A 13496-nucleotide genomic window follows, 5' to 3' on the forward strand; every position below is an offset into this window, starting at 1 on the left:
GGACCGTCATCTGAGAGATTCGGTACAGGAACATCGTGCAGGGACGAAATCTGTGATTTAATTACATTAAGTTTCAACAAGATCTCGTTACGAGATTACGATGCTGCTCAGGTCGTCCGCCTCAGTTGGTTGCGCCACCGACTTCCATATTAAGGCAACAAGGCCGCAGAAACACTGACCGGCGGTGTTTGACCCGAACAGCCAACGCTGGAGACAACCTTCAAGACACTAGGTGTCTCGAGCACGCCAGTCGCTAAACCATGATTGGCGTTCATCCTTGTCTTACCGAGGCGTGCGACTCATATTTTAGCTTGTGTACTATGTTCTTCAGCGTAATCTAGATCTCGAAGGCGCCGGATGGGCTGACGTATGGTTAGGTATTTAATGCGCCTTCGCCCTCCATGAATCTGCAGTTTGTCCCCTCTTTCTGAGCAGCCCCCGCAACCAACAGGAGTCCATATATACCACCTACACTATTTGCACCGGGATTACCGCCAGAGTGAGCCTAATCGCAACCACAATGGCTGGCTTCGCATCCGCAAATCTGCTGGAGAGAGTTCCCGAAGACGAAGTTCTCCCCGCAGAATTCACCGTCAAAGCTCCGCCAGAAACAGATATTTGGGCCAAACCGCCTTCAACCGAGCGATTCAACGCTCCTATTCTGTACAAGTCCATTCCACTGGACACTTTTAAGCGTGCTCGAGTGGCATTCTCGGCCAACTGGAGCCAGAAATACGACCAGGGCGGACTCATCATCGTTCTCAACGGAAACAGCGGGGATCGGAAGTGGGTGAAAACTGGCATAGAATTCACTCATGACAAACCGCATCTGAGTACCGTAGCCAAGGACCGCTGGGCAGACTGGAGCCTGCTCCCGGTTCCATCAGGTGGTACTGGCGCAACCCTAGAAGTGGTCAGAGAGCCAGACGATAGCTTGTGGATGTACACATCCTTACCCTACCTTATCCATTCATGATGGAGCTGCTGCTGACGCGTTGAAAGCTACCTTATTCAAGGGGTACAAAAATCCCCCATCCGGGAAGTCACCTGGGTATTTGCTGAGGAGGATGTCCGTGATGCCTGGATTGGCGTGTACGCAGCGAGGCCATCAAGTGCGGGCGGGGATCTGGTAGTGAATTTCGCTTCACTGATAATTGAGGTGACGGATTCAACAACCAAGTAGCGGCTCCCAAATCCTGTATTGACAGTGGCGCACCACTGAACGTGGCAACCGCGATGCTGTTGATATCGCACTAGGTGGCCGGATTATGGCTTTCATGAAGGCAAGAGTCGTCGATCCGCTACCCATTTATTAGCAGTGTCGACAACCCCTTGATCTGTATTTAAGAACATCGTAATATAAGATCGCTTCTCATAGAATGAGACAGCTACTATCTGGTTAATACCTGACAGCTGTGATCGGTAGACTCATTGGCGAGGAATGAACAGATTACTGTATCTCGAAGTCTTGCATATACCCATCTCCTCTATGTAGGCTAGGGGGCGAGGCCCTAATATCAGTTGAACCACTTGAGAAGTCTAGAGCTTTCGTACACTCTTCATTGCTGACCCACATCTTTTCCTAAGTAGTCGGGGTAGCTTGAGGAGTGCACCAACCTCCATCTCTCGATCACTCTATGTTAATGTCAGGCTTCTGATACATACCTTGGAGCTCACCTTACCTACAGTCAACTCATATGGTGCGTAGGTTAGCCTCGGTTTGTCGACAGGAAGGAAGGAAAACACCCTGTACTCGCTTCTTCTAGATATGCATGATTATACGAGAAAGTAGCGAGGTCGATGTATGTAGTCAGAAGGCTGTTTCAGCTTCTGCATGGCCTCCTGCGAAACCGGATATCGGATGGAGAAGCTGGGGTGTGGAGCCGGGATTAGATCCAAACGAGGGAAATGACATCGTGTCCTCCGCTGGGCGGCTTCCGCGGCAATGGACAATGTCACAGTGGACACTGGGCAGCAGTTATCATTGACTCTGGACGTTTGTAAACCCTGGAGAGAATCGGGTGTTGTCATCAAGGACGCAACGCGTCCGGGCGCGAACCTCGTTACATCTATGACTCACAGTAGTCTCGACTCCTAACCTACGTAGCAGTTTGACGACTTGGGATATTTTGAGCGCTGGGGGAACGCCTGGCAAAGAGTCTAGCGGTAATTCAAGGCGAGAAAACGAAATGCAGCCATGTAAGTGGGTATATGGTCCGTGGTCACAAATCCCTAGGCCGATCTTGGGCATTACCGTACTCCGTAGCTGGCGGCACGGGAAATACCGTCGCACATCACGATCCGCTAATCATGCGTTGTGGACTTGGAAGAGATATGGCCAGCGTTCACTGCTCAGTGTTCACTGCTCTGCAAGGGGTGGGTATCTGGAAAGGTATGCCTTGGTTCGCCCGTCTATGTAGCTACCCTCTACAGAGAGTCATTATTAGGTAAGGAACCGGAGAATACTGGCATTGCAACGGATAGATGGATCAATGTTTTAGAGTTGCTTGGTCCGACAGCCGCCGAAAAAAAATGATCTTATCATATCTGATTCTTTCCGTGCAGTAGTAGCGAGTCTAGTGACACCGTGCGACTACTAGCGAGTTTTAGTCTTGTGCCCATGTGTGCACGTTCCAAGAACTGTGGGCGTTGTGCGGGAATGTGTCACAGGGGAAAGTTTATTAAGCCGAATCAAGCGAGGCGGTAGGATTCTGTGAATCAGAGACTCGAGCTCAGAGTGGTATGACTGTACTCAAGTGTCATCCGGGGAATCAAGTGGTTGGACGTGGGGGAATTAGTGTAGTAGTAACTCTACCAAAACGGAATTACGAACTGACAATTTTCGAGTAGCTTGGGCCCTTGAGTAAGTCAGGCTCTGATGGCCGTGCCGTTCACTCCCGTTTCTCCACTGCATCGGGGGTTCAACTGGTGTTTTGCCACTCACTCTCCGCCTCATCACCACGACCGACTACCTGCCGTACTCTCATATGCGAACTGCGCGCACCTGCATTCTCGACAGTCAAGGGACAATAACGGGCGCCGGCTGGCTTCGAAATGCGCGTGCTTACGAAATGATAGATTGTCCCTGTGTTGACACCGAGTTCCTCTACAATTTCGACCTGCTGGAGCGGCCCCGCAGCCTATATTTCTTCACCTTCAGCCGTTGGTCGATGTACATATTCGATCCCAACTCAGCCTCGCGCGTCAAGCTCATAGGCTGATTGCATGCATAAGAGCTGCTTCCGTGGGTCTACCTGTGAACGCTGAGAGTTCAAGCCCACTCGGATCTGGTCTCTTCGGCTAAGGACAGGGACACTCAAGGAGGTCTTTCTGCTTCCGCGTGTCTGTGTGCCTCCGCTGGATTCCTTGCTACTCTACTCGTCTTGCCGCGCTACATTTCTACTACTAGCGGCCTCGCGCATCCATGCGCTCTCGCCTGACGATTCGCAGTCAGCTTGAGTGCCTCGTTGCGTGTTCTCCGTTCGACGTGGACGTTGCTTTTTCTCCTCACTCCTCCTCCACTAAGATACCCTTTTCTGTTGGCTAGTATATTTCTTTTTCTTTTTCCGCTTCAGGTGGATCTGGCTGGCTCAGATCAGATTAATACCCTGCACTGCCGCTTCGGTCTTATGGTTGCCTTGTCACATCTGGCTTTCGGCAGCTGATCTCGTTTGCTCGACCTTGTCGACCACGTCTTCCCGCCCATACTTTCCTATCGAGCCGCCCATATCCGAATCGTATCATTAAATGGACCTTACTCGAAGCGGGTTCAACTATTTCGAAAACCGTCCGTCACTCCTAACCGTCTCGCGATGCCCCTGCTTGAACCTAGCGCAACCGCGTATGGCACATTCGGCGACATGAGACCAGATACTGAAGACGAGGGAGAGCGCCTCCTGACGGACGGATATGTGAGCGACGACGATGGTAGTGCAGTGACCTCCGTGGATTCGGTCCAGGAGGGTGTGCGGAAAATCGAAGCAATCAACATTACATGGACGACCCGATCCCTGGTCATAGCTTATATCAGGTGAGTCTATACATTACACTGTGAACAAGCATCGGAGGCTAGTCAGAATGAACTGCATCTAACTTGGCCGCAAGCATTTTCCTTATGGCCTTCTGTACTTCTTTGGAGGGCCAGACAATCATGTCACTCTCTGCTTATGCCACTAGTGCATTCAGTAAACATTCCTTAATATCAACAGTTCTTGTTGTCCAAAACGTCGTCAATGGTGAGTTATCATGGACCGTCTTAATGATCAGAGGTTGACTGTTCCTTGCAGCTGTAATTAAACCTCCGATGGCCAAGATCGCCGATGTCTTTGGTCGCTTTGAAGCATTCTGTGTCAGCATCTTGATATATGTCCTCGGTTATATTCAAATGGCCGCATCGACGAACGTTCAGACCTATGCATCTGCCCAGATCTTCTACGCTGCCGGATCCACGGGCTTACAAATCCTTCAGCAAGTCTTCATTGCCGACAGTAGCAGTCTTCTGAATAGGGCACTCTTGGCCCTACTTCCAGAGCTGCCGTTCCTGGTCACAGTTTGGATAGGGCCCACAATTGCCGATGTAGTGCTTGAGAATAGCTCGTGGCGCTGGGGCTACGGGATGTGGTCAATCATATTGCCCGCTTCGTTTCTGCCGCTCGCTCTTTCATTGCTGCTGAACCAACGGAAGGCCAAGAGATTGAACCTGATCAAAGAACGACCCCACCACCGGCGTGGATTCGTTGCAGCAGTCCGTCGCACTTGGTACGACCTTGATATCTTTGGATTGGCGTTGCTTTCTGCGGCGGTGACGTTGATACTTGTTCCTCTTACCCTTGCTGCCAACACGAAAAATGGATGGAAGAGCAACAGCATTGTTGCGATGATCGTAATAGGCGTTGTATGTCTCATACTGTTGCCTTTCTGGGAGACCTCAAAAAAGCTTGCGCCTAAACCGCTCCTGTCCCTCCATTTGCTCAAGCAGCGGACGGCTCTTGCAGGTTGTTGCTTGGCATTCTTTTACTTCAGTACGTCCCAGCCCATCAGCTATTAGCGGATGATAATCATGCTTGCTAACAGAACCTAGTGGCCTTTTACTTCTCAGTCCAGCCATATCTCTATTCCTACTTGCAAGTTGTACAGGGCTACGACGTTGCCACGGCTGGCCGTGTCACTCAGACCTTTGCTTTTACGTCAACGATCGCTGCATTTGGTGTCTCCATCCTGATTAAGTATACACGCCGATACCGTGTATATGTAACTCTTGGTTGTGTTATCTACATGACTGGTTTGCTGCTGATGTTGCTGTACCGCAAAGAAGGCAGCTCTCCCCTACAAGTTCTAGGAACGCAGGTCATTGTGGGCATGGGAGGCGGGCTCCTTAATGTTCCCGTACAACTCGGTGTTCAGGCGTCGGCGAGCCACCAGGAAGTAGCTGCCGCCACCGCCATGTTTCTTACGTCCATGGAAATGGGAGGTGCAGTCGGCGCTGCTATCTCGGGAGCTGTCTGGACCCACAACATCCCGCGCAAACTCAACCTCTATCTCCCTGACGAGTACAAGTCTGAAGCCGGCGCAATTTTTGGCAAGCTGACCAAGGCCTTGTCTTACGAAATGGGAACACCCGTTAGGTCCGCCATCAATCGATCATATCAAGAAACGATGAATAAGCTTCTTGTGCTGGCATTGTTAGCCACGCTTCCGCTGATTCCATTGAGTCTTCTTATGTCGAACTATAAGCTGGATAAGGTCAGTTCTATTGTTGAGATGTAGCGACGCGCCTAAACTAACTGATTTAGATGAGCGAATCCTCTGATCATGATGATGCTTCACCAAGAAATGGATTGGGGCCAGGAGAAAGAGCAAAACGAACATAGGCCGTGATGCGCTCCCCGGCTTGCCCTTTGAGGCCTTGCGACGGCGGTATTTGATGATCCGCTGAATACAATTCTTCGGCATGATAACGAATCTATAGTCTCATGATTCAGTTTGTGACTTCTCGAATATATTTGCTGTGGCGAAACGCATCACAGTAGGAAGCAGCTTATCAGCTTCGGCCAGGACCGAGGTGTGAAAGCATGCACATACATTTTTTGATTATCAGCGAGTGTTGACCCGCATTATGCCATGAAAAGCATTTATCGGCGTACTGGTTCCTTTACTTTCATGATCTTCAATCATCACCAATTACGACAGGCCTGTCTTTTTATGTGACCATCTCTATCTACACAGTATACATAGAAGAATTTCCCAATAGAGCAATACAGCGTGGGATGTGGGTTATTATCCTTTTATTGTTTCTGATCTAAAGTGAGGCTTTGATAGAGCCATTGTGCTATGCTGATGACCTGTGTCCGGTTAAGAGGTGGAAGCCGGCCATATCAGACCGTACCGTAACCATACTCCCCAGTAAGCGGAGTGAGAGTATAAGACATGGCGGTTGTGCTGCCAGGGTGCTGTGGCCATGAATCGATGTAAAGGGTCCCAAAAAAAGAGAGAGTATTCTAGGCTATGGTCAATAATAGGAAGTGTCTGTTGATACTGTATCATGGCTGCCCCCTCGGCGCATAGACGAGCGATTGACAGGGTCCTCCAGACACTTCGAATTTTCGCAACCGCTCGGGCTAAATACTATTGGAAGAAAGCGAGCGCAATAATTACGATTGGAGGAACGACAAGGGGAATATCAGACCTTTTCGCTGTAAGCATTTGCGGTCTTACTAGTACTGGGTTTGAACGAGGTGCTGCTTTGTTCGGGCCCTCAAACATCTCTAGCTTTCAACTCCTCCTTTTCCCCTTCTGCCTCGTCCTCCCGTCAGTATCCTCTCCTTTTTATACCAACTCTTTCTTGTAGGATCAAAAGGTCCTTGATTTCACTTTTAACCTTAACTTAAGCCTTGGAACCCCGTTCTGGGATCATCTTTTCGTTCTTCGTCCCGCGGCTTTCCGTCCTACCACTATTTGCTACTAGCCTACCCCTCCTTGTCAGAAAGTCATCGATCTCTTTGAGATTGTCAGGCAGCCGGGATCCAACCCTTCGGCTACCATCAGTATCAGGCAACAGAGGGAATCCTGGGAGTTCCGCTTCAAAGCAGGTATCCAGTTGGTCCGGCCCCGGGTGAGTTGTCAAAGTCGTGGCAGCAGATTATCGTCCGCATTGCTTTTTCCGCGTGAAGGTTATCACATAGATCTTAATTTCAATCGAGCCGTTGCCCAGAACTTGTGAGGATTGACTGGCTGCAATACTTCTGTTGGCCAGTCTTTTGTCTACTCCCTGATCTTCACCAATTTTCGGATTTCTGGAAGGTGCAAGATTCTGGGCAAATCTGCACCCTATGAAAGAAATCCAGGCTACTCGGGATGGTTTAATTACGATTGTGATAACAAACGGATGAACAAAAAAAGCCCGGCCAGAGACTAGGCTAACCGTGCGTTCCAGCAGCTTTCAACTGGCAATAATCATCTTCTCCGCCTCGACCCTCCCACATTGGCTGGCCCTCCGTTCTTTCACCACCGACAGCATCACACCGCACCCCAACCAACATTCGTCAAACCTAGCGACTCTTTCTCATTGATATCCTTCTAGTTTCCTATTGAAGTTCTCAGCTTCCAATCTTCTCTCCGTTCCTGACCCGTCTCGCTTTTCCAGTCACTGCGCTCGATCTTTCCCCCTCTCATTCACCGCTCCTGTCCCCTATCCTGCCTGTCTCGGGTCTAGACAGTCGTCAACGGTCTCTCCATCCTTTCCACCAGAGCATCAGATTCGGTCGGGTTTTGAAAATGGTCGTAGCAACTATCAAGTACGTCCTGCCACTCTTTGTCCATAGCTCTCGCTATATCTGGTTCACATTTCCGGAGCCGTTCCCAATTCTCCACCCCTTTTCAAGGCGTATCGACCGCCCTCTATACTTATCAATAAGTTGTTAACTTCGCGCTTTTCCTCCGCAGGTGTGTTGTGGTCGGTGATGGTGCTGTCGGGAAGACCTGTCTCCTGATCTCATACACAACGAACAAATTCCCTTCAGAATATGTGCCCACCGTGTTCGATAACTATGCTGTGACTGTCATGTAAGTGGATTTTTGTGTTTTCGCCGTGACACCCCGGTTCGATTTTCGCAGGCTTCCTGCTTCTACTCGCTCTGCGATGCGTAAAGAATATTCCTCGCCCGGTTTTTTTGTCCGAACGTCGGGTCTAATACTACCGATACTTCTTTCAACTTTACTGATCGCGGTTTTATGGAACAGGATCGGCGATGAGCCCTACACTCTAGGATTATTTGATACTGCTGGTCAAGAAGATTATGACCGACTTCGTCCTCTCTCATACCCGCAGACAGATGTATTCCTTGTCTGCTTTTCTGTGACCTCCCCCGCATCTTTCGAGAACGTGCGCGAAAAGTGGTTCCCCGAAGTTCACCACCACTGCCCCGGCGTCCCATGCCTGATTGTTGGGACACAAGTCGATCTCCGGGATGACCCCGCCGTTCGCGACAAGCTGGCTCGGCAAAAGATGCAACCGATTCGCAAAGAAGACGGTGACCGCATGGCCAAGGATCTGGGCGCCGTGAAATATGTCGAATGCTCCGCATTGACCCAATACAAGCTCAAGGATGTCTTTGACGAGGTGGGTTTGTCCTAAGTTTCGCTCAGGGCTCGTGATTGACTAAAACCGTCTCAGGCTATTGTTGCGGCACTCGAACCGGCCCCTAAGAAGAGGTCGAGGTGCGTTCTGCTATAGATGAACTCCACACATTATGGAGCGGGCCAGCCCCTGTTATAGTAAAATCGGTCCCTTGTTAACAACCCTGGTGGCTTTCGCATGTGTCGCTTGATTTCAGGACGACTGGGAGGGGGTTGAGAAGCTTGGTTCGGAGCATACAGTGGCTTGCGATTATACGAACACTTTCCGCTCTTCAGGTTGGTCAGTCCTTACACAGAGTTCTCGTTGCTATCTGTGGATGGGGTTCTGCATAATGGTTATGTAGGGTTAGCCGTTCGCTGCCTGCCATTTACGGCCCATTATCCATTATCCATACTTCTCTGAGCGCTGCGTTGAAAACATTGTGCAAACAAGCAGCCTCTCTCCCACCAGCTGGTTACTTGGCCCCCACCATATTCCGTTCTACACCTATTGCGCCTATTGTTCCCATGATATCTAGCCTCATCAGTTATCACCCCGATTCCCCAGCGCAATCCTTCCGTTCAATGTGGCCTTCATTCCCAGTCTCTTCTCACTCCTTTTATAACAGCTCTCATCGTCTGAACTTGGCGTTGGAAGTCGAGGCGTCCTGTTTTGGTTGGCTCTGGTTCGATATGTTCTTTTTATGCGCTCTCAATTGTCAAGTTGCTCTCATGCCCTACCCATTTATTGTGCCATTTTAGCGTCCTCGTTTCGCTGAGTCGTGGACTACATAGCACAGATATATCCAATATGAAGATATATTCTTGATTCATTTCTAGAACAGTGAGTGTATCTTTTTAGTGCAGGCTTCAGTGTCGAATACTGAGTTTGTAGGGGACTAAGGCGCTCATTCAGGTATGTACAATGTGACTGTTTCATTATCTCATCTACATGTTTCATATCTCATTTAAAGTTCGTCCTTGAGCACGGACTCAGGCTCCGGCACTTCGGCTTCAACTTCAGCTTCAGCATCAACCACTGGAACAGACTCCTGGGTAACGCTTTCCTTACGTCCATACCACCCACCCAAGTCCTTACCCGCACCGTTCTTGACCATGCTAGTGATGATCTCATACGCCACCTGCGCAGCGGCGAGGGCAGTCGTCTCACCCTTGTTATCATAGCTTGGAGATACTTCGACGATATCCGCGCCAACTATGTTCAACTTCTCAATCCCCCGCAGAATGCGGATGAACTCACGGGTTGTCCAGCCACCGGGCTCGGGTGTCCCAGTGCCTGGCGCAGTAGAAGGGTCAAGTACGTCAATGTCCACAGAGAGATAAACAGGCTGGTCCAAATCGAGGCCAATACGCTCCATAATTTTGTTGACGACACCCATGGGTCCACCAAGCTCATCGATATCGTCAGCGTGAATACGCATGAACCCTTGCTCCGGCGTTCCGGGGGCCGTGTAATCGCTGTCATCGATACCGGTAAGTCTTGTCCGCAGACCCGCATGTGCAGAGGTCGAGTTGCAAATTAGCCCCTCACGACTCGCCTTGTGGAAAAAGCTGCCATGGTTGAATGCCGACTGCTCCGACTGCCAGTACGCCGAGTATCGCACTGGGTTCCAGGTGTCCAGGTGCGCGTCGAAGTGCAGGACAGTAATAGGCTTCTGATAAATCTGATACAACGCTCGAAGGGCAGGGAGCGCAACGCTATGGTCGCCTCCCAGCGTGACGAGCTTGCTCTTGCCCGCGGAGATGCCCTTGCTGCCATACTCAGATGAGGCGGGCGTGACGGGGCTGCGGGTGCCGAGTTCCAGAAAGGCCTCGTACATTTGGCGCTCAGCGAGCCCGTTGTCGAATGGGGTAATGGGGATGTCGCCGCAGTCTTTGATCGTCGCCCATGAGCTGTATGGGTTTATCCCTGCGCGGGTGTTGTAGGATGTCCCAGCCATTTGGCGGGCGCTGGCGGCGCGGATTGCGCGCGGACCAAAGCGAGCTCCTGCTGCGCATTAGTATAGAAACGTAGCTAGTTATATATTGGAGAGTTGATTTACCTGGGCGGTAGCTGACCGCGGTGTCGAAAGGCGCACCGATGATGGCAATGTCGTACTTCTCATCCGGCTCGACCAGACATTTGACGGGCTTCAAGTGCGCAAAGCTGGCATGTCCGGAGAAAGACCACTACATTTGCTAGTTAGTCTATAGAATTCCACTGATACTGACTGAATTCTCACCTCTTGATTCCATTTCTTCAGTAGCTCCTCTCGCACCTCTTGAGGAACAGACTCTTCGTCATGATGAGAGCAGCACAGCGCCGTTCCAGCCAACGCCCACAATCCAGCCCAGGTCAGCTTCATGGTGAAACCAGAACACGAGAAGAAATAACCATGTAAAGTAAGGGCTCTAGCGAGCAAACAAGAGTAAAAGAAGACGGAAAGGACCTTAATATATGGAAAGGCAGTGGAGTTACTTCGGAGTAGAGCTGTATGTTTGGTAACCGTACGGTCAGATTGGTAATGCAATCTCTTATCGATAATAGTGCTGGTGCCGATTGGCTGCATGACAATGGTCTTCTCGTTGCGTCGTCCAGAGTTGCCTCTTCGGGTTGCTTTTGATCTCAAGTTTTGCCGCGGTATCACCCAGCTAAGAGGTTCGCATCGAGGCATCGACCTCTAAACTATTATCCTGCGCGTTTATTTTTGGAGGCTGAATTCGGGTGCTGTCCTTTCACCTAGCTAACATAGTTCCAAACTACATCTACACCAGCCGTGCATGGAGCAGAAAAGATGCGATGCGGCGAGTTGTAGTAACAGGTCTCGGTGCGGTGACACCCCTCGGCGTAGGTGAGTTATACTATTTCCTTTGATGCCCTGCTGTTGTCTGCCCCATCATCGCCCCTCCAAAATAAGACCAGAAACACCAAAAGCATCTCGCGGCCCAGGACGGTGAAAGCGATGATTCTGCAGCTTTCTCCTAGCATCTCCAATGTCTCCACTTCCCGAAAAGGAAGGTCAATTACAGGCGCCGACGCTTCCAAACAAGGTAGCTAGAGACGATACAGCGCTGTACAGAGCACCCTATTCTAAGATTTCTTGGGGGTTCTCCGCACCTAGCTGGCTACATGTTCTTGTCGTCGTTCATTGGTTCTTTGCTCGGCTTTTCTCCTTGGGCAGTGGCCAATACTGAACTACTACTTATACTACAGGGGTTCGTCGAACTTGGAAGCGGCTGCTTGATGGCCATTGTGGGATCGTTAACATTAGACATCGGGATGCTCGATATGCAGACTTGCCCTGTGAGATTGCCGCGGTTGTTCCGAGCGGTGCTCGCGCGGAGGGGAGATGGACGGCATCCGAATGGTTGAGTAAAGATGTATGTCTCACGCCAGGTCAATATTGGGTATGGTGTGAGAAGCTGATTAAATGGTGACAGGATGAGCGCAAGATGGCACGATTCGCCCAGTATGCAATGGCTGCTGCGGAAGAGGCCCTGGAGGATGCAGAGTGGAAGCCAAAGGCTGAAGATCAGTTAGAAGCAACAGGAGTCTGTCTGGGATCTGGAATTGGCAATTTTGATGAGATTTATGATGCAGTGGTAGCGTACGACACAAAAGGCTACAAAAAACTGTCTCCTTTGTTCGTACCGAAGTTGTTGATCAATCTTGGGGCTGGGCATATATCCATGAAGTATGGCTTTATGGGCCCTAACCATTCAGCAACTACCGCTTGTACGACGGGTGCCCATTCTATTGGCGATGCTGCTCGTTTTATTGCTTGCGGAGATGCGGATGTCATGCTTGCCGGCGGGGCGGAGTCTTGTATTCACCCACTTGCTATTGGAGGCTTCGCAAGGGCACGAAGTCTAGCAACGGCGTACAATGACCGTCCTGAGAAGTCTTCGCGGCCGTTTGATGCTGACCGTGATGGCTTCGTGGTCGGCGAGGGTGCTGGGATAGTGATTTTAGAGGTGACTCACCCGGAGCTAGCACAAAACCTTGGTACTGACCCTACTTTTTAGGAACTAGAGCATGCTAAGGCACGAGGTGCTCGTATATATGCTGAGGTGAAAGGCTACGGTTGTTCAGGAGACGCCCACCATATGACAGCCCCCAAGGCGAACGGTGGAGGCGCTCTGCTAGCAATGAAAAAAGCCCTAAAGAACGCTTGTCTCGAGCCCTCAGCTGTCGACTATATTAACGCCCATGCAACTTCGACTGTCATCGGCGACGCTGCTGAAAATGCCGCAATCAAGGCTCTCCTCCTTGGCCCCGGGGGTAAACAGAAAGCGGCTGATGTGAATGTCAGCAGTACCAAGGGAGCCATAGGACATCTACTAGGAGGAGCGGGAGCCGTCGAGGCTCTATTTACTGTCCTTGCTATTCATGAGGTTGGTCTTACGTTTTGATTTTGTGGTACCGCTAATTGCCTTCTAGAATGTTATGCCACCTACCATTAACCTGGATCGTCTGAATGACGGTTTCGACTTTAATTACGCGCCCAATGAGGCTCAGGAGCGCCGTATTGATCTAGCGTTGACGAATAGCTTCGGATTTGGGGGGACGAATAGCAGTCTTTGCTTCTCGAAGCACGGGCTATAGGTCGTTCGGGTGCGTCTGGCTTGTACGATAGTAATAGATTGTATAGGAAAGCAATATGTACTGTAATGCCTGTGCTTTTGACGTTGACAATGGTCAGGATACATCTTGAAACTCGTGGTGTATCCTTCCAATCCTAGCGCTTCTTTGCCCTCTGAAAATGTCTGCTCGGTTGACAATGTGGACTTGTCTGTACCGGGTCACTCTTAGCTTACAATTTGTTCCCGAATAAAACTCACTAATTTCTAAACATAAGAGCACGAATGATAAGTCGAAGAAA

General features: G+C 50.3%; 5 protein-coding genes across 5 annotated transcripts, besides 3 other annotated features; 4 read left to right on the plus strand and 1 right to left on the minus strand.

Annotated features, from left to right (window-relative positions):
- Window positions 1-13496: part of a sequence feature (contig 1.129 1..627835(1)) that runs on past both edges of the window.
- ANIA_07484 (uncharacterized protein) lies at window positions 440-1183 on the plus strand (the record flags this gene model as incomplete). Its single annotated transcript, XM_675661.2, has 2 exons — window positions 440-942; window positions 1003-1183. The coding sequence occupies exons 1-2, from the start codon at window positions 521-523 to the stop codon at window positions 1181-1183; spliced, it is 603 nt and encodes a 200-aa protein (XP_680753.1). The 5' UTR covers window positions 440-520.
- mirC (siderophore transporter mirC) lies at window positions 3545-6277 on the plus strand. Its single transcript, XM_675662.2, has 5 exons — window positions 3545-4030; window positions 4105-4235; window positions 4287-5021; window positions 5081-5742; window positions 5793-6277. The coding sequence occupies exons 1-5, from the start codon at window positions 3813-3815 to the stop codon at window positions 5868-5870; spliced, it is 1824 nt and encodes a 607-aa protein (XP_680754.1). The 5' UTR covers window positions 3545-3812; the 3' UTR covers window positions 5871-6277.
- Window positions 6174-6217: a sequence feature (Short protein (ANIA_07486, CBF79474.1) was converted to a misc_feature.).
- Window positions 6386-6428: a sequence feature (Short protein (ANIA_07486, CBF79474.1) was converted to a misc_feature.).
- cdc42 (Rho family GTPase cdc42) lies at window positions 7023-9444 on the plus strand. The gene is made up of 5 exons (XM_675664.2): window positions 7023-7111; window positions 7433-7793; window positions 7942-8061; window positions 8239-8617; window positions 8672-9444. Exons 2-5 carry the CDS (start codon window positions 7774-7776, stop codon window positions 8729-8731), a joined length of 579 nt encoding a protein of 192 aa, XP_680756.1. The 5' UTR covers window positions 7023-7111; window positions 7433-7773; the 3' UTR covers window positions 8732-9444.
- ANIA_07488 (agmatinase) lies at window positions 9525-10979 on the minus strand (the record flags this gene model as incomplete). The annotated part of the gene is made up of 3 exons (XM_675665.2): window positions 9525-10624; window positions 10677-10803; window positions 10857-10979. The coding sequence occupies 3 exons, from the start codon at window positions 10977-10979 to the stop codon at window positions 9582-9584; spliced, it is 1293 nt and encodes a 430-aa protein (XP_680757.1). The 3' UTR covers window positions 9525-9581.
- Window positions 11577-13219, plus strand: ANIA_07489 (putative beta-ketoacyl synthase (Cem1); the record flags this gene model as incomplete). The annotated part of the gene is made up of 5 exons (XM_675666.1): window positions 11577-11664; window positions 11828-11994; window positions 12055-12565; window positions 12647-13008; window positions 13055-13219. The coding sequence occupies 5 exons, from the start codon at window positions 11577-11579 to the stop codon at window positions 13217-13219; spliced, it is 1293 nt and encodes a 430-aa protein (XP_680758.1).

The sequence above is a fragment of the Aspergillus nidulans genome, chromosome IV (assembly GCF_000011425.1).
Source record: "Aspergillus nidulans FGSC A4 chromosome IV".
NCBI lineage: Eukaryota > Fungi > Ascomycota > Eurotiomycetes > Eurotiales > Aspergillaceae > Aspergillus > Aspergillus nidulans.